Raw genomic sequence first — 26,276 nt, 5'->3', positions numbered from 1 at the left:
AAATTTGGGTCAGAGAAGAGGACAGAGGTGGAGTTCCTATGAGACTTTTAAGAGCCAATACTTTGTAACTGGCTCCCATTTCCATAAAAGAGACTTTGCAAAGTACATTGACAGTGTGAGACATTCCAAAAGCTTTATATGCAAAATTCTTCCCTGTCTGAAATTTTCTAGTCCTTAATGATTATGCTTGCGAAGCTTACTGAATGAATAAATGCATTAATCAACAAGTATTTAGTGCCCACGATGTGCCAGATCCTGTGGTAGCCACTGAAGACACAAGTACAAAGAGTGAAACCATCCCCACTATCAAAGAACTTATAGTCTAACCAGGGAGATAACAAATACATGTGAGTATGTAAAGAACAAGTGTAATGAGAATAAAGATAAATAAATGCCAAGTGGCTGTTCGAGAGGGGAACACTAGCAGTTGAGGGGATGCAGTTTCCTGTGGACAGTGCTGCTTGAGCTCCATCTTGAAGGAAGAGAGACTTGAGAGGCAAAGGTGGGAGAGGAGAGGTTCCCAGGTAGAAGAGGCAGCCGGTGCAAAGACACAAAGAGGAGGGATGGAGTATCGTGGGACAAGCAGTGAGAAGACCAGTTTAACTGGGTAACAAAGTGCAGGAAGGAGAGTAGTAGCCATTGAGGCTAAAAAGAAGTCAGGACTAGGTTGCAAAGGGCATTAAAAGCTAAACAATGAAGTATATATTTTATCCTCAAGGCAGATAAGGAATCTGGAGTGTGAGTCGAGAAGTGACATATCCATATCTGAATTTAAGGAAAATAACTTTGGCAACTGTGAAGTGAAGTGGAGATGTCAGGAAGGGGGGCCAGCTAAGAGGAAAAACTAACAAATGTTTTGTTTTGGCCATACTGAGTTTGAGATATCTCTAGGACATCCAGTTTGAAACCTACAGGAGGAACTGGTGAAGTGGGATTGACGCTTAGGAAAGAGACCAGATATATAGATCTAGGAGGAAGCACAGAGATGATCATTAAGCCTGTTGGAGCTGGTGAGGTCACCAAGAAGGAGAAGACTTCAAAGCCCCTTGAGGGGAGAGACGAGTTTTACTTTTGTGTTTGTATCTGCATTATTTACCACAGCACTTAGCACATAGTAAGGTCTTAATAAATGCTTTTTCATCTATTCATAGGACCTTTTCTATGCTGAGACTGACCAGAACCTATGATTTCCTTCTGGATATCAATCTCAGCTAGAGTACAAGGTGTACTTGTTTATTTGGTTTTTTAAGAGTTTTCTTTTTATGTGTAAATAAAATTAAGTTTTCTTTTATTAAGGACATCTGCCATAGAACTCACTAGTTTATACCCCTTGTTAATATCACATCATTTCTTTTCCTACTTTGTGAATCCATTTTCTCTTCTGAAAATTTCTTCTGATACTCTGCACTTAAGAAAAATGGACTTAGAAAGTTGGATCTTTTAACAACAGGGCTGTGGTGGAATTTATTTACCAGCACTTCCTTTTCTTTAATGAAACTCACCGATGCAACTATTTTTCACTGGGTTTAAAAACAAATTCACCAAGTTTTCTTAAGCAGTTTAACCAGAGCAGAATGAATTACCACATGTTTTAAATATGAAGCAGGTGAAGTTGAGACTTTAAATGCCTTTAAACCTCTTATTTTTAATGAATCATTCTGTAGTATTTGCATACTTCTATAAATTCTTGAGGTGTAGATAAAGCAAATGTTCATACATTATTTTATAATGCTCAGTTTACCCATTAGTTCAACAGTAATTAACTTGTTGAGGCTTAGAGCTTCAAAAATAAATGAGATTATTTGTTCAAAATGCCATCAGGTCTGTTTGGAATGACATTTAAATTATATAATGTAAATCAGTTTGACCTGTGAGTCCTTGTCATTATTTAGTGACATTTCTTACAGAATAAATTGTTTGCAGGTTGGGCAGCCTGCTATGGAGCTTGGCAGAAAGCTATAAAAACAAATTATCCTTTCATTTTATACATCATTTGTTCAGACATTTGTAAAAATTGCTTCGTTTTTCTAGAATAGAGAAGTGTCATTCAGTGGTTTGGAGCACATTAGCTGTTTTAGATACAGACCACAGCCGTTAAGAGACTGTATCAGGTGGAAGTATTTGTGTAAGAAGAATGCACAGACAGAGCTTTACCTGTCATACAGCTAATTTAAAGTTAAGCTCTAGGAAGCATTTATTCGTTTGTTTGATAATTTTATCACAGAAAATTCTATGGCTTTGGATTTGTTTTCAGTAAGGATAAACTGAAATGCTTAAAGAATATCAGTCAGTCAATAACCATTTAAGAGCCTACTACGTGCCAGCACTTGAACCTGGAGTTGAGGCACAGGGTAGGGAGAAGGGGAGTGACGTGTTCGTATTTGTGCTTTATAGGAAGATCACCTTGATAGTTGAAGGGAGGACATACTGGACTGGAGAGAGATTTGTGGCAATCAGTCAACTATTGTAATAGGCCAGGCATGAGGTGATAAGGGCCTGTACCAGTCTGGTGGCTGTGTCAGAGGAGAGGAGAGGGTGTGTGTGGAGAGGTGATGCAAAAGGTGAAAGCTACAGGTCTTGACAATAGAGTGGAGAGGGAACAGGGAGAGGAGCAGAGTTCTAAGATTTCCAATACAACTGTTTTATAAACCAAGAAAGACACACAATCTCCACAGTCGTCAGAGCTTAGTGGTTTATAAAGCAACAGTATTAATAATTAACCTTGAGGAAGTTATAGTTCTTGGGTTTTGCCAGAATTTTGTTGTCAGGATACTTAATAAAAATGAATATAGCATAATAACTCACATTTGTATATATAGCTGTGGTTACAATGTTTGTAGCATTGATGCACTAGAAACAAGTTATATATGATGCAGACTTTCCAGTTAGGGCTAATGTTCACAGCAGGACAAAATAAGTAGTATGGCATATGAAAAGAACACTAGATTTGGGTTCAGAAGGTCTGATCCAAATCTCACATTTGCTTTGTGGACCCTAAAATAAATATAGACTGTACTTCTTGTATAAGACATTAGATCATCTGCCATAGCAGGTAGAAAACATTAGAAAGGGAAGACATTGTAAAGTTAGATATTCTATTCTTAAGGATGCGAATTATTGGCCTGGTAATTCCTGGTTCAGGAGTCAGAGGACCAGTGTTCAAATCCCACCGCTGACACTTGCTCTGTGCATGACCTTGACCAAGCCATCTCCCTGGAGTCTACTTTGTTCCTCTTTAAAATGAGGGAGATGGACTAGATGGGATACCTTCCTCTTCCAGATTTCTGATTCTAATGAACTGCCTCCCACAATGTAGTACCAATGACTGTAAGACCCTTGTTGGGTTTTTGTTCCCTTGCTGTTGGACTAAATAATCTCTAAAGCAGGATGTCGTAACTTTTTTGTGTCTCTTTGGCAGTCTAGTGAAGCCTATGGACTCCTATTCAGAAAAATGCTTTGTTACCTGTTTTTATAATGGAAGGAAATGCTAAATTTCAGACAGGTTAGGACAGATTTTTTTTTCCCATCTCAGTTCACAGACTCCAAATGAAAGACCCATGCTCAAAGGCTTCTTCCAGTTTTAAATTCTGAATTCCTGTGTAGTAATACCCTTTACCTCCCTATACTTGTGAATCTGTACTACTCATCTGTCAATTCATCATGTGATGTTATATCTTGCTTTTAATTATTTGACTTTATTTGGAAATTCTCATCTTCCAGTTAGATTATAAATTGAGGATATAGAAAATGCCTTACTTTTGTGTCCTTGTCAACTTAATGTAGTGCTTTGTACACAGTGAACATTCAACAAATATTTATTGATTTTGCTTGTACTACTTTTAATGCCAATTATTTGTGTATATAACGGGATTCTGTCTCAGTACAGAATATGAATACATGAACTTCTTTGCTGAGTCTGGCTTTTTGGTTTGGAATGTATAACTTGAAATTCAAACATCCTAGTGAACCATATGTAATTCAGGAGTGGATATAGAAATATGTGCATTAAAAATTCATTTATTGATGATTGTTACCAAGGAAGAAACCATCCCAAAATAAACTTTCTTAGGTAAATAAAGCCCATATGTGGACTGTGGGTGGCCTTGATGAGAGCTGGAAAGGGAGTATGAGACCCCCACAAAGACCAGGGTACCAGGGGCAGGTCGTCTGGAGAATTCATAAACTCAAGCATTGTTGAAGTCAAGGTAAAGATTTATTCTGCTTTTCAGTGGGGCGAGAGTTCTTAGGGAACCTGCAACCTTAAAGAGGTACAGGGAAAGTTTATATAGGATATTCTATAGTATCCCTAATGCCAAATATGCTAACTAGGTGTTTTGGGGTGGGATTAGGGAGTGGTTAAGGAGTGTTCAGTTCTTAAAGGAACATGCACTTTTGATATCTACTGCGTTGGTATTTTACCCAAAATTCATGGAGAAATAGCCCAAGTCAGGGCTGCCGGCTACCTGGAGGTGTAGTTTTAGGCCTGAAACGTCACTAAGTCAACCAACAGTCAGAGCTGACCAGGAAAAACTAGGCTTCTCTCGTCAGTGTCTTGTTAGACAAGATTAATGTAAGGGAGTATAGGTATGTCCAAGTCTAGGATACATATGATTGGTCAGTGAGTAGTGAATGTCGTTATGACTCAATGCACAGCCCGTTCAGCCAGTACACAGCTGGTTCAAACTAATGAGTTCCGTAGGTGCAGCTGGCTACGATAGCAGGAAGGGAGATAACTGTTGTTGCTAGGGCAGGCTGTGTCCTTGAGGGAGAAACTGCCTGAGATAGTATTTTGAGGCTAGGGAGAAATGTGGTTTTTAATGCACCCAAGCACCCCATCAGCCTTACCTCATCTCTCCTTTGCACTGGTAAGTCAAGTCCCTGGAAGGCAGATGGCTGCATCTCCTCCTCAGAATTCTAAGGGTATCCTTGAAGGGCAGTGAGATTTTCTCTGATACTATCAGTTTGAACCCCTGTTCTAGTATGTTCCCAGTGTCTATTGATTGCTGTTTATATTTAGTATCTCTTCTATATCATTGCTCCAAGGATTAGTGCTGCAATATCTATTTCTATTTGTATTTCACCTGTCATATCACTGACAATCAATTAGTTTTTACAGGGGAATATTCACTAAGAAGAAAGAGCAAGAACCAAGAATAGAAGTACAAAGGCACCCCCTTGCACTGGGGGCACACTTGCCTGTCTACAATGTTGGAGGGAAGTGTAGTCTCAAACTTAAAAGCATTTGCAATGACAAACGATTGGCTCCAGCAAGTGTGGCATAGCTGCAGGATAAGTTATTCCCTTACTGCAAGATAGAGCATCTGGCTACTGGTTTGATCCAGTGATAGTTTTGGTTAAATAGGTCATTCCTCTAGGTTGGGCTGCTTCCTGATATGGCTTCCTATCAATGGACCTCTGCTCTCCAACCTTTTGAAGTCTCCTAAGATTGTGTACAGTTAGAAAGAAGATGCGAATAGGACATGGTCCCATTTCAGGCCATTACCCAGAAAACCTTGCACTCACAAGCTACCTAGTGTGAGAGAAGGACAAACCTCCCACCCCCACCCCCATCTTTCCCCAGACCTCCAGAGCTCAGAGAGGGAACTTCAGCTAGAGGCTCAAACAAAATCTCGAGGTGTCCCCTTTCTACACAAGGCACACCAAATTCTCCAGCTGATCGCTGTCAGTGCTAGGACAATCCAAGTGGAATTCCAGATTCACCCAACAAAAGCAAGCAAATTCGGTTTGAGAAGAATGGGATCAGGTAAGCCTTGAGCAAGTAATTGTGAGGCTCTGAAAAGAAATTATCCTTATGGGGTGATTTCTTCGGATTTTTCAGCCAGCAAACCTTATAAATTTCAGTTAGGCAAACAGTCCAGGACTGTTAAAAGCTGAAGAAAAAATGTAAACATTTGTAAGCAAGACATGAGGGTGAAAAATTCATATTCTCCAATTAGCCTCATTATCAAAATTTGTAAAAGATCCAATAATATGGCAGGTATCAGTACTTAAACATTTATCTACAAAAGTCATCTTAAAAGGAACTGGTCTGACTTTCAAAGGAAATGCACTAGAATAAATTGACTGTACAATTACAGGCTACAGCAACAAAAAAAAAAATTGATAATTTTTCTTTAGTGGAAAGGGAGTAGGGAATCAAGGCCCAGGTAAAGAAGCTCTCCAGGGGGTCCCCAAACTACAGAGGGCTCAGTTGTCTGTACGCCAGATGAGGCCTCATATGTTGTGCAGTTTTGGACTTAGTCTCCTAGCCCTCGTTTGCGGGAGCAGGTCAGCTATGTCCATCTTTCTTTCAGGACTCTGTGGGCACCCTTGCGGAGCAGTGGGGTTTTATCTAATGCTGTCAACTTGAGTTCTCAGACTGATATATGTTCCCCAGTCAGCAGACAATTATAGTTAGTGTTTCAGATTCCTTTAATTCCAGTTCCTTTTAAGGTGACTTTTGCGGTTAAATGTTTCGGTTCTAATACCTACTGTTATTGAATCTTTTACTGATATTTTTTCTATTATTTGACCCAGTTATTAGCACTCCAGTTCCAATATTGACTATTTGCTTTCTCCTCAAAATAATTCATAACCACTTAACATAGTTCACTGTTACAAAGGAATATTTACCAAGAAGATATAGCAAGAGGAAAAAGACAATGTCCCCTATCCCCAAAGTGGGTTCACACTCAATCCCATGTAAACTTAGTCTCTGAGGAAAGGAGGCTTAGGCTTAAGGCTTTCTTACAAAGCATTCACTCTACCCACTTCACTTTTTGAAGGTGGTAAAGCCTTGTCCCACACTGCAAGATATCATCTTGGCTGTCTAGTAATCTTCTACTGGCCTGGGCCAAGCAAATCACTCCAGACTGTTGTGGAGTCTGGCTGCTAGCAAATGCCAACATAGACTTTGAGTGGATCTCTCCTTCTTTGATGCTTTGAAGTTTCACAAGGCCCTGTACCAAGAGAAAGGAGACACAAATAGGCTTACAAAAGCAGACCTAGGCTTTCCTAGGAGGCCTGGCCTGGTGCAGGGGAGGGGTGGGAAAAGGCCTCCCTTCACCTAGCTGTTGAGAGCTTGAGAGTACCTTCCTTCCCTTGACCAACAGAAAGGAAAAGGAGTGAATTTCTCCATCATGGCCTTTTGTAGGTACTTCCAGTTCTAGCTCAGCAACTGACCAGAAAGCTTTTTCTTTTGCTGGGAAACAAATACAGAACACTGGTGCATTCTTTGAATTGGAGAGCCAGGCCCTTACATTCTTTTTTATTGGGCACTTCCAGAAGCAATCTCCCCAAGCCTCCTCATGTGTACTGAGCAGGTCCAGCCCCATTGCTCATGCCCATGACTGGGCCGTACTTTTCTCCCAACTTCTCCCCTCCCCAAACAATTATCACAATAAGTAACTGACAACAACATCCTTCATGAATTTGTTTATTTTTCTATTCTGTTATGGGCTTTGACTTTTTTTGTCTCTATGGAGGACAAGGTTATAACCCTATCTATTCTCCCACTTCCCAGTGCAGAAGAGGAGAGGAAGATAGATGTCTGTAGTTAAATATCCCTTTGAAAGGATTGTATGAGGGCAGGGACCATAATAGCTTCGTTCGCATCTAGAGTACTGTGCTTGACTAAGCATGGCTGGCTGCTTGTTTATAGTGGTGGTGGGAGCTTATTTAACTAAAGTTAAATACAAATTCTGTTTTAACTGCAGAGCAATGGTTTCAGCATGGTTTTGTAATGTGATCAAGTGGTTTGATATTTCTGTAGAGCTCCCTAGATCTATCACTTCTACGAAAAGAGAAGCTTGTTGTTGCCAGTAAAATTAAGAGACTTGACAGAATTCACTCTAGTTAGCTCTGACCTTCACTTCCCTTCCTTGCTCCTGTCTTCCCTGGATTCAAGATTCAACTCATAGCTTCTGCAGGAGATACAGGCCTTCCAAGTCCCCTTTCTCACCTCCTTGTTATTTTAGTTCCTTTACTCTGATATTATATTCCATTTATACCAGGGGTTCTTAATCTCTTTTTTTAACGTCATAGATCCCTTTAGCAGACCAGTAATACTTATGGACCCCTTATCAGAATTATATTTTTAAACAATTCAAAGAAATTAGTCAGAGGTTTTAGTTAGAAGCTATTGAAGAAAAGCTGTATTTTTTTTTCCCATCCCAGTTCATTGAGGCCTTGAAGTCTGCCTGTGGAAACTTAGATTAAGAACGCCTGCTTTACACCATATATCTACTGTGTGTATGTAGTTCTTTACAGATTGTCTCCCCATTAGCATGTGAGTTTCTTGAGATAAAAGCTAGCATTTATATAGCACTTTAAGGGTTGCAAAGTGCTTTACAAATTTTCTCTCATTGTAGCTTCATAACTGGTAGATTGGTCAGTCAGTCATTAAACATTAATAGGCAGGGACTAGTATTATCTCCATTTTATAGATGAGGCAACTAAGGTAAACAAAGGTTAAGTGACTTGACCAGGATCACACAGCTAGTAAGTTATCTGAGGCTGAATTTGAACTTAAATTTTTGTGACTCCAGGTCCAGTGCTCTGTCTACTGCACCACCTATCTACTAAGCTGCCAATATTGAGAGCAGAGATCATGTTTTTTTACTTTGTATCCCAAGGACTTAGTACAGTGCCTATGTTGGGGAATTCCTCAAATGAGAAGACTTTTCTTAAAGTATATTTTAAATTTATTTAGTATTTTATTTTTCCCCAGTTACATGTAAAAACAATTTTTAACATTCATTTTTAAAACTTTTGAGTTCCAAGTTCTCTCCCTTCCTATCCTTCCTCACTTAGAAGGCAAATAATTTGATATAGGTTATAGATGTGTGCATAGTCATGCAAAGCATTTCCATATTAGTCATGTTGTAAAAGAAAACATGGACCAAAAAAAAAGAACTCTCAAGAAAAATGAATATGGTGAAAAAAAAAAAGGGGATGCTTCAATCTATATTCAGACACCATCAGTTCTTTCTCTGGGGATGGATAGCATTTTCATCATAAGTCCTTCAGAGTTGATCATTGTATTGCTGAAAATAGCTAAGTCATTCAGAACTGTTCATCTTACAACATTTTTGTTGCTTTGTACACAGTACATTTCACTTTGTATCAGCTCATATACATATTTGCAGGTTTTTCTGAGAGAATTCTGTTCATCATTTCTTATAGCACAATAATATTCCATCATAATCACATATCACAAATTGTTCAGCCATTCTGCAGTTGATGAGCATCCCCCTGATTTCCAATTTTTTGCCACCAGAAAAGAGCTGCTATAAATATTTTTGTACATATAGCACCATTTCCTTTTTGTTTTGTTTTAATCTTCTTTAGGACATAGTAGCGTTATTGCTAACACTAATATCCCAGAATTGTTTTAATTTGCATTTCTCCAGTTCAGTGAATTAAAGCATTTTTCTTCTTATCCCCTCTCCCTCATTTATTCTACTCTCTCCTTTCACCCTTTCCTTCTTCAGAAGTGTTTTGCTTCTGACAACCCCTTCCCAGTGCTGCCCTCCCTTCTATCATCCTACCCCCTTCTCTTATCCCCTTCTCCTTCTACTTTCCTGTAAAGATAAGATAGATTTCTATACTCAATTGAGTGTGTTTGCTATTCCTTCTTTGAGCCAATTCTGATGAGAGTAAGGTTCACTAACTCCCCCTTATCTCCTCTTTCTTCTCCTCCACTGTAAAAGCTTTTTCTTGTCTCTTCTATGTGAAATTATTTACCCCATTCTACTTTTTCCTTTCTCTTTCTCCCAGTACATTCCTCTTTTTCCCCTTAATTTTATTTTTTTAGCTATCTCTTCGTACTCAACTCACATATATGCCCTCTGTCTATATATACTCCTTCTAAAACAACCCTAATAATGAGAAAGTTCTTATGAGTTACAAGTATCATCTTCCCCTGTAGGAATGAAAGCAGTTTAACTTTATTAATTTCCCTTTCCTGTTTAATTTTTTATGCTTCTCTTGAGTCTTGTATTTGAAAGTCAAGTTTTATATTCAGCTCTGGTGTTTTCATCGAGAATGCTTGAAAGTCTTCTATTTCATTAAATATTTGGTTTTTTCCCCTGAAGGATTATACTTATTTTTGCTGGGTAGTTGATTCTTGGCTATAATCCTAACTCCTTTGCTCTCCAGAATATCATATTCCAAGCCCTTTGATCCTTTAATATCAAAACTGCCAAATCTTGTGTTATCCTGAGTATGGCCCTACAATACTTCAGTTGTTTCTTTCTGACTGCTTGCAATATTTTCTCCTTGACCTAGGAGCTCTGGAATTTGGCTGTAATATTCCTGGGAGTTTTCATTTTAGGATCTCTTTCAGAAGGTGATTGGTGGATTCTTTCGATTTCTATTTTACCCTCTGGTTCTAGAATATCAGGGCAGTTTTCCTTGATAATATCTTGAAAGATGATATCTAGGCTTTTTTTTTTTATTATGGCTTTCAGATAACCCAGTCATTTTAAAATCATTTCTCCTGGATCTGTTTTCCAGGTCAGTTGTTTTTACAGTGATATATTTCACATTTTTTCTATGTTTTCATTCTGGTGATTTTTTTTCTTTCTTTCTTGATGTCTCATGGAGTCATTAGCTTCCACTTGTCCAATTCTAATTTTTAGGGAACTGTTTTCTTTAATGGATTTTTTAATCACCTTTTCCATTTGGCCAGTTCTACTTTTTAAGAAGTTGTTTTCTTCACTGAATTTTTGTGCCTCTTTTTCCATTTGGCCAATTCTGGTTTTTTAAGGCATTCTTCTCCTTATTGGCTTTTCCTACTTCTTTTCCATTTGACCTAGTCTGTTTTTTAAGGCGTTATTTTCTTCAGTATTTTTTGGCTTCTCCTTTGCCTAGCTATTGATTCATTTTTCTTTTTTTTAATTCTTTTATTTAAGTTTTCAACATTCATTTCTACAAAATTTTGAGTTCTAAATTTTCTCCCCATCTCTCCCTTCCCGCCATCCCAAAACACTGAGCATTCTAATTACCCCTACCACCAATCTTCCCTTCCTTCCCTTATCCTCATCTTCTCTTTTGTCCTGTAGGGCAAGATAAATTTCTGTACCCCATACCTGTATTTTTTATTTACTAGTTGTATGCAAGAATAATACTCAACAGTTGTTCCTAAAACTTTGAATTCTAACATCTCTTCCTTCCTCCCTCCCCACCCATCCCCATTGGGAAGGCAAGCAATTCAATATAGGATATATATATGTAGTTTTGCAAATGACTTCCATAATAGTCATGTTGTATAAGACTAACTCCATCCTATCCTGCCCCCCATTTCTTCTATTCTCTTTTGACCTTTTCCCTCCCCAAGAGTGTTGACTTCTAATTGCTCCCTCCTCCCATTGCCCTCCCTTCCATCATCCCCCTCACCCTGCTTATCTCCTTTTCCCCCACTTTCCTGTATTGTAAGATTGGTTTTTGTACCAAAATGAGTGTGCATTTTATTCCTTCCTTGAGTGACATGTTGTGAGAGTAAGCTTCACATTTTCCCTCTCACCTCCCCCCTTTTTCCCTCCATTGAAAAGTCTTTTTCTTGCCTCTTTTATGAGAGGTAATTTGCCCCATTCCATTTCTCCCTTTCTCCTCCCAATATATTCCACTCTCACCCCTTAATGTTATTTTTTTAGATATGATCCCTTCCTTTTCAACTCACCCTGTGCTCTCTGTCCCTCTCTCTCTCTGTATGTGTGTGTGTGTGTGTGTAATCCCACCAACTACCCAGATACTGAAAAAAGTTTCAAGAGTTACAAATATTGTCTTTCTGTGTAGGAATGTAAACAGTTCAACTTTAGTAAGTCTCTTATCATTTTTCTTTCCTGTTTACCTTTTAGTGCTTCTCTTGATTCTTGTGTTTGAAAGTCACATTTTCTTTTCAGCTCTGGTCTTTTCATCAAGAAAGCTTGAAAGCCTTATATTTCATTGAAAGACCATTTTTCCCCCTGAAGTATCATACTCAATTTTGCTGTGTAGGTGATTCTTGGTTTTAGTCCTAGTTCCTTTGACTTCTGAAATATCATATCCCATACTCTTCAATCCCTTAATGTAGAAGCTGCTAGATCTTGTGTTATCCTGATTGTATTTCCACAATACTCAAATTGTTTCTTTCAAGCTGCTTGCAATATTTTCTCCTTGACCTGGTAACTGGTTAATGTTCCTAGGAGTTTCTTCTTTTGGATCTCTTTCAGGAGATGATCAGTGAATTCTTTCAATATTTATTTTACCCTCTGGTTCTAGAATATCAGGGCAGTTGTCCTTGATAATTTCATGAAATATGATGTCTAGGCTCTTTTTTTGATCATGGCTTTCAGGTAGTACCATAATTTTTAAGTTGTCTCTCCTGGATCTATTTTCCAGGTCAGTTGTTTTTCCAATGAGATATTTCACATTATCTTCCATTTTTTCATTCTTTTGGTTTTGTTTTGCGATTTATTGGTTTCTCATAAAGTCATTAGTCTCCATCTGTTTCATTCTAATTTTTAAAGAACTATTTTCTTCAGTGAGCTTTTGAACCTCCTTTTCCATTTGGCTAATTCTGCTTTTTAAAGCATTCTTCTCCTCATTGGCTTTTTGAATCTCTTTTGCCAGTTGAGTTAGTCTATTTTTAAAGGTGTTATTTTCTTCAGCATATTTTTGGGTCTCCTTTAGCAAGTTGTTGACTCGCTTTTCATGATTTTCTTTCATCTCTGTCATTTCTCTTCCCAATTTTTCCTCCACCTCTCTTACTTGATTTTCAAAATCCTTTTTGAGCTCTTTCATGGCCTGAGCCCATTGAATATTTATTTTCGATGTTTGGGATACAGAAGCCTTGACTTTTATGTCTTTCCCTGATGGTAAGCATTGTTCTTCCTCATCCAAAAGGATGAGAGAACATATCTGTTCACCAAGAAAGTAACCTTCTATAGTCTTATTTTTTTCCCCATTTTTGGACATTTTTCCAACCAGTTACTTGACAGTTGGGTCCTTTGTCAAGAGTGGGGTATACTCTGGGGATCTGTAAGATCTCATTTCCTCCCAGGTGGCACAGTTAATGTGTGCACTGGTCTGGGAGCAACAAGAAACTTTTCTGCACAGAATCTGTGAGTAGTAGAGTTTCCTCTCCACAACCACCTGACCTCCAGTTCCACCAAGCCAGCACTAGGGTCTGAGATTCAGATAAGCTGCTGAATTTCCCCAGGGGCTTTAGGCAGGGGCAGGACTGCCATTCAGCGTGACATAAAAATCAGCTGCTCAATTCCCCCAGGAGCATTAGGTGAGGGCAGGACTGACACACAGGGCTGAGGTATGGATCAGCTGCTCAGTTTCCCCCAGGGGCTTTACGATCCAACAATGGATGCAGGCTGCTGTGGGAGCTGCTGCTGCCTGATGTGGCCTCTGCTGCTGCCGCCACCTGAGACCAGAGCTATAGGGAGATCCTGCTCCCTCCTTGGCCAGCTGAAAAACCCTGTCACTGACCTTTGGCACCTGTGGGTTGAGGGTTCTGCAAACCGCCACTACTGCCACTGGGGATTCCACCCCTGAGGTCTGCTCAGGTCCTCCTGGTGCCATGCCACATGGCTGGGCTCCGCTCCGTGTCCAGAGCGACAGACCTTTCCTGTCGGCCTTTCAGGTCATCCTGGGCTGAAAATCTGCTCCACTCCATTTTTCTGTGGCTTCTGCTGCTCTAGAATTTGTTGAGAGTCTTTCTTTACAGGTATTTTATGGACTGTGGGGGAAGAGCTAGTGTATGTGCATCTTTCTACTCTGCCATCTTGGCTTCTGTTGACTCATTTTTCATGATTTTCTTACATCACTTTCATTTCCCAGTTTTTCTCTTGCCTGTCTTACTTGATTTTCAAAATCCTTTTTGAGCTCTTCTGTGACCTGAGACCAACTCATAATTATTTCCTGGAGGCTTTGACTTTGTTATCCTCCTCTGAGTGTGTGCTTTGATCTTCCTTGTCACCATAGTAACTTTCTATGGTCAGAATTTGTTTTGTTGTTTGCTCATTTTCTAGCCTATTTCTTGACTTTTAACTCGTTGAAGTAAGATTCTGCTTCCAGGGTGGAGGGCACACTGTCTCAAGCTTCAGGGGTTTTGTGCAGTTGTTTTCAGAGATACTTCTAGGGACTTACAAGTTTTCAGTTCTTCCAAGGTGGTATGATCTAAGAAGAGGCATGTTTACTACTCTCTTGACCTGTGCTCTCCTCTGTGAGCACTCTTCTCTGCCCTGGAGCTGTCATGAGGGTCCTCCCTCCACTTTGGCTGCAAACTCTGCTGTATTAGTGCTCCTCCTCACCCTGGGTCTGCCACCCAGATCTGAGTATGAGCAGAGCAACAGAGTTCTGCCTCCGGACTTTCTGAGAGCTCCAGAATTATCAGCTGTTGCTGCTGCCGCCACGGCTGCTGCTGCTACTAATTCTTTAGTAGCTCCCAAGGCCTGTTCCCTGGTTTGCTGGGGTCCAGCCTGTGCTGGCTTAGCCTGCACTGGACTGTACTCCACTCTCACCAGGTGTGAAAGACCTTTCCTGCCGACCTTCTAAGTTGTGTTTGGCTGGAAAATTATTTTACTGCCACCCCCTTTTGAGGGTTCTGCTACTTCAGGAATTGTTTTATGGCATTATTTGAAGGTGTTCAGAGGGGTCTGAGGGAGAGTTCAGATGAGTCACTGCCTTTTCTCCACCATCTTAGCTCTTCCTGGTCACAAATGAAAAGTCTTAGGATCCTCCTAGAGAGTAATTCCTCCAATGTTAGTCCTTCACCTGGCTGTCAATAAATAATGAGGCAAGGTTAGAAGATAAAAAGTTGAATCTTCATTAGCTATTGGGCAGTTTCTAGGTAATTAGCAACTAGGTAATTAGAAGCTCACATAGAGCTTCACAAATCCTTAGGGCTGATGTTACACATGACAAAAGGGGCCTATCAGGTGAGACTGTTCAGTTACCTTTCTTATTTGGGAGGTTGAGTAATAGGGACAGAGTGCCAGGTGATTTGGGGGAGAAATTGTTAATATTGGGATTAGAGTCTCAGTTGCCAAAGATGGTTTTATCTGTAGTTAATCTCATCCTAATATTCTTATGGGACAGGAGATCTCTGAGATAGTGGAGGCCTCCTTCAGGATAGAAATCAATAAGGCTCATACTGTTATCAAATAAAATACATACTGAGGACCTGTGTCTGTCTGTATATCCAACCCTGTAGCTTTGTTTCTTTGACCTCTAAAGTTAGTTTTTTTCTGAGATGTTTATTCCAAGTTCATAGTTTACCTCCTCCACACCTGGCACATGATAAATACTTGTTGACTGACTGCTGAGGAGGTATGTTTTACTGTCTGTTCTGTGGGACCAAGGCAGGTTATTACAATTATTTGGATGCTGGCTACTTTTTAGTGTGTTTTTTAAGCTGTTATCATTGTGTATATTATTCTTTTTCTGCTTACTTACCTCTGTATTAGTTCATAAATTGTCCTGTGTTTCTCTGAATTTTTCATGTTTGAAACTGTCCCTTTGGACTTTCATGATTGCTTCTGTCCTTTGGTTTAGAATTGTCCTCCTAGCCACAGTTGTGAAGAATATCTGCTTCCATTCTGTTCTATTAAAAAAAAATGATGTGATCTTTGAGGTCCCATACCATTTGGAGTTTACCAACACAATCTTATTTGGAAGCAGTTCTCTCCTTCCTGTGCTGTGTGACAGTGTGCTTCCTGTTCATCAGCAAGGAAGTCAGAAAATGTAGGCAGTGTGGTTTAATGGCAAGAGTACCAGATTCATTGTCGTGAACTTGGGCAAGTCATTTAACTTCTGGGCCTCAGTTTCCACATCTATTAAATAAAGGAGTGGCCTCTGAGGTCTTTTGAAGCTCTAAATCAGTCACACTGTCTTTTCTGCATATATTTCCCTACCTTTTTAGTAAGTAAGTATTTGTGAGAAATGGCTGTGATACAGCTTATCTTAAAAATGAGAGCATTTGGGCCCTAAATCTACCAAATCTTAAGATCAGAGCTTCTGCTTATGAATTCAGCTCAGTAAAACATTTATTAAGTAACTTCTGTGAACTTTTAGTCCTGGTGTAATTCTTGTTTTGAAAACTATGATTTATTCTAATGCAACTGATATCAGAAAACACTTTGTTCATAAATTGAATTTCAAGTTTGCTTGTTCCTGATTTCTTTGAGAAACAGCAAGAATGTAGAAAACTGCGCATCTTTACAGTAACTCACAAGCCATAATCTTTCTGATGCCCACTTCCAAAAGCAGAGGTTAGGTCTTTTCCTAGGTGAAAGGCCATGTTTATTATATATTTTCTGGTGCAGAAGAATCTATGGATAGAGGATAGTTGATTGGCATCACCCCCTCTTCTCTGCCATATCTTTTTAGCATTTTCCATTTTACAGATGAAGAAAATGAGACAAAATGAGGTTAAGTGATTTTCCCAGAATCACCTAGCTTGTGTCTGAGGCCTTATTTAAATTCAGGTTTTCTTGGTTCCAGGCTCGGTGCCTTTATCCATTGTACCACCTAACTGCCTCAAAGCAACCTTGTGAAGTTGTTGCTATCGTTATCCCCATTTTACAGATGAAGAAATGGAGATGGAGAAGCCTTCATTGTAGATTTGATTCTAACACTATTTCTGCTCTGGCATCACAGAGGAAAGGAAAACGTTTTTCAATGGGTCTTATATCTTCCAAGATGCGTGTGGAGAAGTTTTCCCCCAGATATAATTGTAAAGAAATGTCCTTCATGAAAAGAAAAGTGTAGCTTTTGTTTGTGGCCTTTTTTTCCTCCTTTTTTCTTTTCCATATCTTCCATTGAGAGTCCTTTTCTGGCAACACTTGATTGAGGCTCAGTCTCCTCTATGAAACTTTCACAGAGTCCTCTCTTCCAGATGAAAATGTTCTCTACTCACATTTGCCTAAAGTACTTTGTCTTGATCTCTCCTTTGCCCTAGCACACCTTACCATGTGTATAGACATTTTTTAAATTTTATTTTTAATTTATGAAATAGCATTTCTGATTACACATGAAACTTTAGATTTATTATTTACAATTTGCTATTCCTTTTAAAGTTATGTAACTTTCTTTTTTCTCCTTTTTTCCTTCCCTCCCTACCCTGCCCTAGAGATGACTGCAGTTTGACAGAAATATGTATGTATGCATAAAATCATTCTGTGTGTACTCCTATTTATCAGTTCTTTCTTTGGATGAAGATAGTGTCTTCTTTCATAGGTCCTTTTCAGTTAATGTGAGTTATTTATAATAGTCAAGATGACTTAGTTCCTCAAAGTTGTTCTTAATATAATATTGGTTACTACACATCGCATTCTCTTGGTTCTCCTTGTTTCACTATTCATTATTTTGTGCAAGTCTACCCATATTGTTCTAAAGTCAACGAGCTCATCATTTCTTATGGCATAATAGTATTCCATCACTATCATATGTGACAGCTTGTTCAGCCACTCCACAATTGATGGGCATCCCCATAATTTCCAGTTTTTTGCCACCACAAAAAGAGCTTCTGTAAATATTTTAGAAAATATACATTCTTTTCCTTTTAAACTAATTGTCATCATAAATAGAGCAAGCAATGGTATTGGTGGGCCAAAGGGGACAGGCAGTTTCATAACTCTTTGGGCATGATTCCAGATTGTTCTCCAGACTCTTTGGATCAGGTCACAGTTCTAACAGTGAATTAGTGTCCCAGTTTTTCCCCATCCCCTCCAACATTTTGCTTTCCCCTTCAACCATTTTAGCTAATCTGATAGGTATTAAATGATATTTCAAAATTGTTTTAATTTGCATTTCACTAATCAATAATGATTTGAAGCCTTTTTCTTCATCAGGAAACTGCATCAATTAGGGAATGGCTCATATTCTTAAAGCTTTGACAAAGTTCTTTATATATTTAAGATATGAAACCTTCATCTGAGAAACTGTCTATAAAAATGTTTTCCCCAATTTTCTGCATTCCTTCTGATCTTGGCTACATTTGTTTTATTTGCACCAAAACTTCTTAATGTAATTGAAATTATCCATTTTACACCTCACTCTGCTCTCTTTGTCTTGTTTGTTCATAAATTATTTGCCTATTCATAAATCTGATAGGTAACATTTTCCATGTTCTTCACATTTTCATGTAGTATTTTCTCTTCATATCTAGGTCACATATTCATTTTCACCTTATCTTGGTAAAGGGTAGAAGATACTAGGCTATGCCCAATTTCTGCCAGACTGCTTTCCAGTTTTCCTCCCAATTTTTACCAAATAATGAATTCTCATCACAAAAATTTGAGTCTTTACACTTGCCAAATACAAGGTTACTAAATCTATTTGGTGCTATAAAATGTATGTCCACTGATCTGCCTTTTTTTTAGCCATTATCAAATAGTTTTGATAATTACTGCCCTATAATATAGTTTAAGATCTGGTACTGCTGAATTTCCTTCCTTTACATTTTTTCCATTAGTTCCTTTGATATTTTTGACTTTTTGTTCTTCCAAATGAATTTTATTATTTTTTCTAATTCAGTAAAATACTTTTTTAGCAATTTAATTGGGATGGCATGGAACACATAAATTAGGTTAGGTAAAATTGTCATTTTTATTATATTGGCCCTACCTGCACATGAACAATTATTTCTTCAATTATTTAAATCTGATTTTATTTATATGAAAAGTTTTTTATAATTTTGTTTATATAGTTCCTGAGTTTGTTTTGACAGATGTACCCAGGTATTTTATGCTGTCTCAAGTTATTTTAAATAGAGTCTCTCTTACTATCTTTTCTTGTAGGATATTATTTCTGATATATGGAAATACTGTTGATTTATGTGGATTTACTTTTTATTCTGCTACTTTGCTAAAATTATTGTTTCAGCTATCTTTTTAGTTGTCTTTGGGATTTTCCAAGTATCATCATAGTCTGCAAAAAGAGATAATGTTATTACCTCATTCCCTATTCTGATTCCTTCTGTTTCTTTTTCTTGTCTTATTGCTACTGCTAGGATTTCCAAAACAATATTTAATAATATTGCTGACAGTGGGCATCCTTGTTTCATACCTGATCTTACTGGGAAGGCTTCTAGCTTAGCCCCATTACAAATAATGCTTGCTGATGGTTTTAGATAAATGCTTTTTCTCAGTTTAAGGGGAAAAAAATCCATTTATACCTATACTTTCAAATGCTTTTTTTAATAGAAATGTGTGTTGTACTTTATCAAGTTTTTTCTACATTTATTGATATAATCATATGATTTTTAATCTTTCATTATTGATATAATCAAATATGTTAATAGTTTTCCTTACATTAAACCATCCCTGCATTTGTGGTATAAATCCCATTCAGTCATAATGTATAATCTTTGTAATATATTGTTTTAACCTTTTAGCTAGTATTTTATTTAGTATTTTTGCATCCATATTTATTTATGAAATTGGTCTTCCTTTTCCTTCTCTGTTTTTACTCTTCCTGGTTTAGGTATCAGTATGGCAATTGTTTCATAAAAGGAGTTTGGTAGGACCCATTCTTTGTCTATTATTCTCGATAATTTATTTAATATTGGAATTAGTTGATCTTTAGATGTTTGATAGAATTCACTTGTAAATTCATCTGGTGCCTTTTTTCTTAGGAAGCTGTTCAATTTATTTTTCTAAAAATATAACTACTTAGATATTCTATTTCTTCTTCTGCTAATCTAAGCAATTTATATTTTTGTAACTATTTTTCCATTTCACTTAAATTTTAACTTTATTGGCACATGATTGAGCAAAATTACTTCTTATAATTGCTTTAACTTCATCTTTGTTAGTGATATATTCACCTTTTTCATTTTTAATATGAGTGATGTAGTTTTTTAATCAAATTAACTAATGCTTTACCTATTTTATTGGTTCTTTCGTAAAAATCATTTGCATCAGACATAGGGACATTACCTCTTCCTGCTTTTTAGAATGTAAGCTCTTTGAGGGCAGGGACTGTACCTTTTTTAAAAAGCACATGTGAGCATCACAAACACTTCCCATGGACAGTGGTCATTTAATCAGTGTCTTAGGACTGAGTGAGAGAGAAAGGAAGAAAAATAAGAGAGGATGCTTTTCTTTGAAGAGTTGATAATGGTAACACCATCTCTGCTGCTGGGTTGGTTGTTTCTTTCCATGATTTTTATGGATTCTGTCATAAATGACTCACTCAGGCAAAGTGTTTGTGACTATTCTGTCCTTAGAACAGAGTGAAAACCCTGGGAATCTGCTCTTGAGGTCAGCTGTTGTTCCACCATTTGGACGGTGTTAGCCTAGATGGCCTTTCACTTAAGCCCAATTCCAAGAATCAGTGAATTTCTCCTGAATTCTGTTTCATTAGTCCTGATAGCAAAGAAAAGTTAGTGCTTTAAAGGTGATATACCACACCCAGGAGCTGCATGTTATAAAAGCCATTTGTTATGCTATATAACTTCTTATCATTGGAATGATCTCTGAATTTGGAGTCAGAAAGCCTAGATTTGGATCCCATCTCTGCTCTTATCTATGTGATCAGGCCACTTAGCCTGTGGCCTCAGTTTCTTCATCTGTAAATTGAGAGGATGAGACTAGAAAGTCTCTAAGGTCTCTTGCAGCTCAGAACATGCTCCTATAAGTTTGTTATAATTGGTCCTTCCTGGTAGTTTATTCTGGAGAACCATTGAACTTCAAATCAGAAATCACTATAGTGTGAATTTATCTTGGCTTATTTGTTCTTCCTAATTCCAGATGTGTTAACATGATTGAATGAGTTCAAAAGAATGGTGAAAGAATTTGTTTTTCAATTAATAACACAAGATTTTTCTCAAAATTTGGAAACCCTGTTTCCAAACAGGTCAAACACTCCCAGGAAGGCTGTTTTTGCTGGAAGCATGCAGTTGTTAGCTGGAGTCAAACTGTGCACAGGGAGGACCTTGACCAATCACCCACACTATGAAGATAAGGGACTGAGAGAGAGGACAAAAGAGGTCAGTGCCCTCTCAAGCCCTGAATTGGTCTTTAGGATGGCCCACCAAGTTTGTTCTAGTTTCCCCTATGTTTGCTGCTAAATTGAATTTCATGCAGGATGTCTATGATTTGGAGTTTACAGGAACTGAGAATTAGAAGAAAATCTGTAATCCAGAGAATTCACCCTTTAAAATTCTTGTATTCAATTTATTTCAGCAAACATTGGTCAGTCACCATCTATATACAAAGCACTATACTAGGGATACAAAGACATAAACAAAATAGTCTGCCTCCAAAGAGCTTACATTCTATTGGAAGGATACAACAGTCATAGAAAGGTGGCATAAAAATGAAACAAAGAATATTGAAAAGGGGAGAGGAAGGAAATGGAAGGAGGGAATCAAAGAAGACTTCACTGAGAAGGTGGCATCTTCAAAGGAAGGTTAGGATCCTAAGACATGAAGATGAGGAGATAAGATAATTAAAGACCTGAGTAATGACTTGTGCCAACGTACACAGGCCAGAGATGGAGTATAGGTTCTGGAACAATTTAGACCAGTTTGACTGGAACAAAGAAATGATGATTAGGAATAGTATGAACTAAGCCTAGAAAGATAGGTGGAGGCCAGATTATGGAGGGCCTTCTATACTAGGCTTAAATTTCATCTGTTATATTATAGTCAAGTAGAAGCCACTGGACGTGTTTGAGAGCAGGATATGTGACATGGTGAAATCTGTGCTTTAAGATTATTTTGGCAGCTGTGCACAGACTGGATTAGAAAAGGAAGTGACTAGAGGAAAGCAGGCTGGCTAGAATGCTTTTATAGTAGTCCAGGAGAGGTGATGAGAGTCTGAATTAGGGTGGTGGTTCTGTGAGTAGAGAGAAAGAAACAGATGTGAGAGGGAGATAGAACTGAAATGACTTGATAACTTATTGTAAATGGATCTTGAGAAAGAAGGAGTCTCCACTCTGGAAGTGTGGAGGAAAGGTAGTTTAGGGGAGAAGATAATTAGCTCTGTTTTGAACATGTTTTATTTGAGATGCCCATGAAACATCTGAAAGGAAATATCTAGCATGCAGATGGGACTATGGAACTGGAATTCAGGAGAGAGCTTAAGACTTGATCTATATAGGAACTGATGAGATTTCTGAGAGATCCTATGTAGAAAAAAAGAAGAAAGGACCTAGGACAGAGCCCTGGGGAACACCAAACTGAGAGTACAGGAGATGAATAATGGTCCATCAGAGGAGACTGAGAATGAGTGAGTGATCATACAAGACAAGCAGGGAAGGACTGAAAGAAAGTAATGTTACTGAAACCAAGGGAGGAAAGAGTATCCAAGAGGCAGAGGTGTTCAGTAGTGTCAGGCTGCATAGTGTTCAAGGAGAATAAGGGCTGAGAAAAGGCCATTGAATTATGAGTCTGTTGGTAACCTTAGAGGGAACAGTTTCAGCCAGGTGGTAGAGCTGAAAGCCAGGCTGCAAGATTGAGAAGTTAGCTGTATGGTATATAGAAAGAGCTCATATATGATGTATAGAGGGAGCATGTCGAGACTAGGAGATTTGCAGTAACAGTGCAGGATGATATGATAGCTTGACAGCATATTAGGGTCAAGGGAAGATTTTATAAGGATGGAGTAGACTTGCATGTGTTTTAGTTAAGGAGGAAAAACAATACATAAGAAAAAGTTTGAGATGCACAGGAGAAGGAATTATTGGTTTACTAACCTGCGTAGGTGAGAGAAGGTATTAAATCAATGGTACAGATAGAAGGGCTGGCCTTATCACAGAGAGAGGTGTCAATTCTTCCTCAGGAACAGGAGAAAAGGAAAAGAAGATGGGTGAGCTTCTAAACTCATTTTCAAACTACTGTGCAGACTGCCTGGCTGTCTTCACTGCGTTCAAGTCTTTGCAAACCTTGAAGCACTATGTAAACGAAATGAAGCCTTCAAAAGACATGTGAAACCAAGGGATTGGAGTTAGAATGATTTTGGTCACTTTTAAAATTTCCCTTTAAAAGTGATGATTTGAGGGTTTAGTCAGTTCCAAAGCCATTGTTACGGGCTCAAGCTTCCGGCTTCCATGTCATGCTTTGCACAGTGTCTTTCATTCTTGGAATATCTTCCCTCCTCATCTCTGCTTCTGGAATCTCTAGTTTACTTTCAAAAATGGTTCCACTTCTGTGCCATCTCCTCTAAGAAGCCTTTCTTGATTCTCTCCATTCTCAGTGCCTGGTCCCTCAAATTACTTTGTTTGTTTTGCATTTGCTTCTGTATGTGTTGTTTCTCTCACAGTAGAATGTAAGCTCTTTGAAGGCAGGAACTGATTTGTTTTTGTGTCTCATTCATCTGTCACAGTGCCTGGCACACAGTAGGTGCTTCATAAATGTTGAATTGCATTTAGTTGAAACTTTTGACCATATATTTTCAAGTAGTTGTTTGTAACAGGTATATCCCTAGGGATTCCCTTTCTCTTTTTCTTCAGCATGATCCTATTAAAATAAGCACGACTTTGTTCCTGGTTTGGTGAGTGTATATTCTTATACTATTTTCTTTCCTTTTCAAAAGGTTTATCAGATATATGCAAAGAGATCTCCTGAGGAAGTTTATTCCCTCCTGAGGTCCTTTGGCACAGACTATGTCATCTTGGAAGACAGCATTTGCTATGAAAGAAGGCACAACAGAGGCTGCCGCCTCCGAGACTTGCTTGACATAGCTAACGGACATGTAAGCACAGTAGTCACTCTTTTTACAGAGTATCCTCTGAGAGGGCAAGGGTCATAACTAATCAATAAGTTCCTTAGCTGGTATGGCTAGTTACTAATTTTTTATATTATAACATCATATTAATAAAGCATATATTATCCATGCATATGAGTAAGGCACTAGGAACCCACTGGTTACTAGGATATGCATGCTGACTTTTTTTCCTAAGAATGGAAATGGAAATGCCCTATTAAAGTATTTGCAGTTCTTGTGAGCAGTGCCACACATCTGAAAAAAAGACTTTCTGGTCTATAGCGGTAGTATAGCAAAATAACTATCCCTGGCCACCTCCAGAGAAAGACTACTGCTCTGCTAGGCCCTGGAAAGAACAGACACAAGGATCTTTACATGTGGGGAATTTGAGTTTCATAAGAGACAAGAAAAATTGCTCAGCCTGCATTCTTTTTCATATTATTTATTACCTGAGAGGGAGAGTAGATCATGGAGGTTAGATAGAGTCTTAGGACTTGTGCACAAGAAGCACTAGATAAATATTTGTTGGATGACTTGAATGAGGCATGAAGGAAGAAATAGGTTTAAGACTCATACTTTCACTCAGAAGTAAGACGGCCTGGAATAACCCTTATTAATGCTCTTAGTGAGCCATGACCCAAAGAGCCCTGGACTTAACGGATTCTAGTACTGTACCAATCTTTACTTTTGTTTTTAAGGTAAGCTTTCTTTTTGATAAGCACATCATGTCTCATGACCATCTTTACATATTTATTGGGGTGAATAGGAGGAATCTTCTTTATTTTCTTGGAAAAAAAAATGTGGTACAAGTGAAAGAACTGGACAAAGAGTCAGGTGATCTGGGTCATGTTATGTTCCTGCTTCTACCACAGATGGTGTGACTTTGGCAAGTCCTTTTGTTAGGTCTAGGCCTCAATTTCCTCACGTGTAAAGTGAGGGAGAAGTAGATGATCTTTAACGGACTTCCAGCTCTAAAATTAGAAATTTTCAATTTAGCTGTGCCTCATACATAATTCCTAAAAGCACCTGACTTTCATTTATAACTATGCATATTTTCCAAGTTTACATAAGTTTTCATCTTGGTCTTTAGGTAATGGATGGCCCAGGAGAGAATGATCCTGATTTAAAGCCTGCCAAGCACCCTCGCTTCTGTGAAGAAATCAAAAGAAACTCGCCTTCATACTCTGCGCACTTCACCAGAGTGTTCCAGAACAAAACATTCCATGTTTACAAGCTGTCTAGGCACAAGTAACACAACTTGTGATCATTCTGATCCAGGTGAAATTTCATTCTAGTGAAGCCCAACATGATGAAATTCCCGTGTCATGAGTCAGTTTTGAGCCTTCACCAGACTCATGCTGCTCTCCACACCATTTTGAGTAGCCCCATTCTGTAGCAACACACAAGGCTTCATGGTAAATGAATTTCGCTTGTAGTTTAATGCTGTGAGGTTAATCAGTACTCTAGAAGTTTACATGAGTGTTGATATTTTTGAAGGCATTCTACATAAACTGTCTTTTTTTTTGTCTAACTATTTCCACTGGTGTTCATTGTGTTGAGTGTAACCATGTTTCTAACAGTGACCTGGAACTTTGTTGTTTGAGCTACTTTCAATCTGATGGAAATACTGAGTCTGCTTAGGATTGGAAATATTTTTAAGCTTATTTTGGATTTTATTGAACTGAATCAAGTGACTTTGTAACAGAATTAGTGAATAATATCCTTTCAATTTAATTATTACATGCTGTTGAAGTATTATATACACTAATGATGGTGTAGCAGTTAAAAACAAAGTTTACTGTTATTCTGTTTTTTCTGTAAACTTTACAGACATTTCAAATTTCACACTCCTAGCATTCAAAAATTGCGATGGCTCTGTGAATTTATTTGATAATTTTTCATTGATGTGTGTTTGAGCAAGCACTTCAGTAAAACACATCTTTCATTAAAACAAAATTTTAAAGTGATAGGCACAGAAGAGTGTAACAATTAAGTATCTTAGATTCTTAGAATGGCAGAAAAGTATGTGTAGGAAGATTGTTTTGTTTCATAATAGGATATTCAATTAGAAATTGTTTTATTACTATTTGGTGTTTTTGTTTTAAAGCACATTTATACTATTTTAACCTTTTTCCTTCCATTACTATTCTTTTGTTTCATTTTGTACTTGTTTTAGAATTGCCAGGTTTACTAACTTTGGTAACCTGTGTTCTGGTTTTAGCTTTTGTATTTTTACAGCTTAGTATCTATCTACTTTTTTAAATGTTGTCTTAACTATGTCACTATTATGGTATTTTTAGGCAAACTGCATTCTCATACCAAGTGTGACGTATGTCAGCTCCAACCTTAACGAGGTACCTTCTATCTTTATTTTTTTTTCCTTTCTGAAAGGTAATTAAGTGCCTCTAAGTCTATCCCAATACTGAAATACTTGTAAGCAGCCCTGGTAATATGTATACCTGCTCAAGAAATTTCTGATGGATTACTGCTACAATTAATTTCTAATGAAAATATAAAAAAAAGATGCTGCTAAAAACATATTGTATATTTAATTAAATCAAGATGGCTAATGAG

At 38.0% G+C, this 26,276-nt stretch overlaps 1 protein-coding gene across 3 annotated transcripts in view; it reads left to right on the top strand.

The window, feature by feature from the left end:
* Positions 1-25,735, top strand: part of DPY19L3 (dpy-19 like C-mannosyltransferase 3) — a 97,517-nt gene extending 71,782 nt beyond the window's left edge. For 2 of the 3 annotated variants that reach the window (XM_072632080.1, XM_072632079.1), the window contains exons 17-19: positions 20,851-20,983; positions 23,532-23,690; positions 24,793-25,735. In XM_072632080.1, coding sequence (XP_072488181.1) covers positions 20,851-20,983; positions 23,532-23,690; positions 24,793-24,954 — 454 coding nt within the window. In that variant the 3' untranslated portion in view covers positions 24,955-25,735. Of the gene's footprint in view, positions 1-20,850; positions 20,986-23,531; positions 23,691-24,792 lie in introns of those variants that run through there. The other variant, XM_072632081.1, reaches the window with a different exon arrangement.
* Positions 25,736-26,276: the final 541 nt, after the last annotated feature.

Source organism: Notamacropus eugenii, chromosome 1, assembly GCF_028372415.1.
Source record: "Notamacropus eugenii isolate mMacEug1 chromosome 1, mMacEug1.pri_v2, whole genome shotgun sequence".
NCBI classification, from domain to species: domain Eukaryota; kingdom Metazoa; phylum Chordata; class Mammalia; order Diprotodontia; family Macropodidae; genus Notamacropus; species Notamacropus eugenii.
Note: the sequence above shows the minus strand (reverse complement) of the source record. Positions and strands in the feature narration are given on the sequence as shown.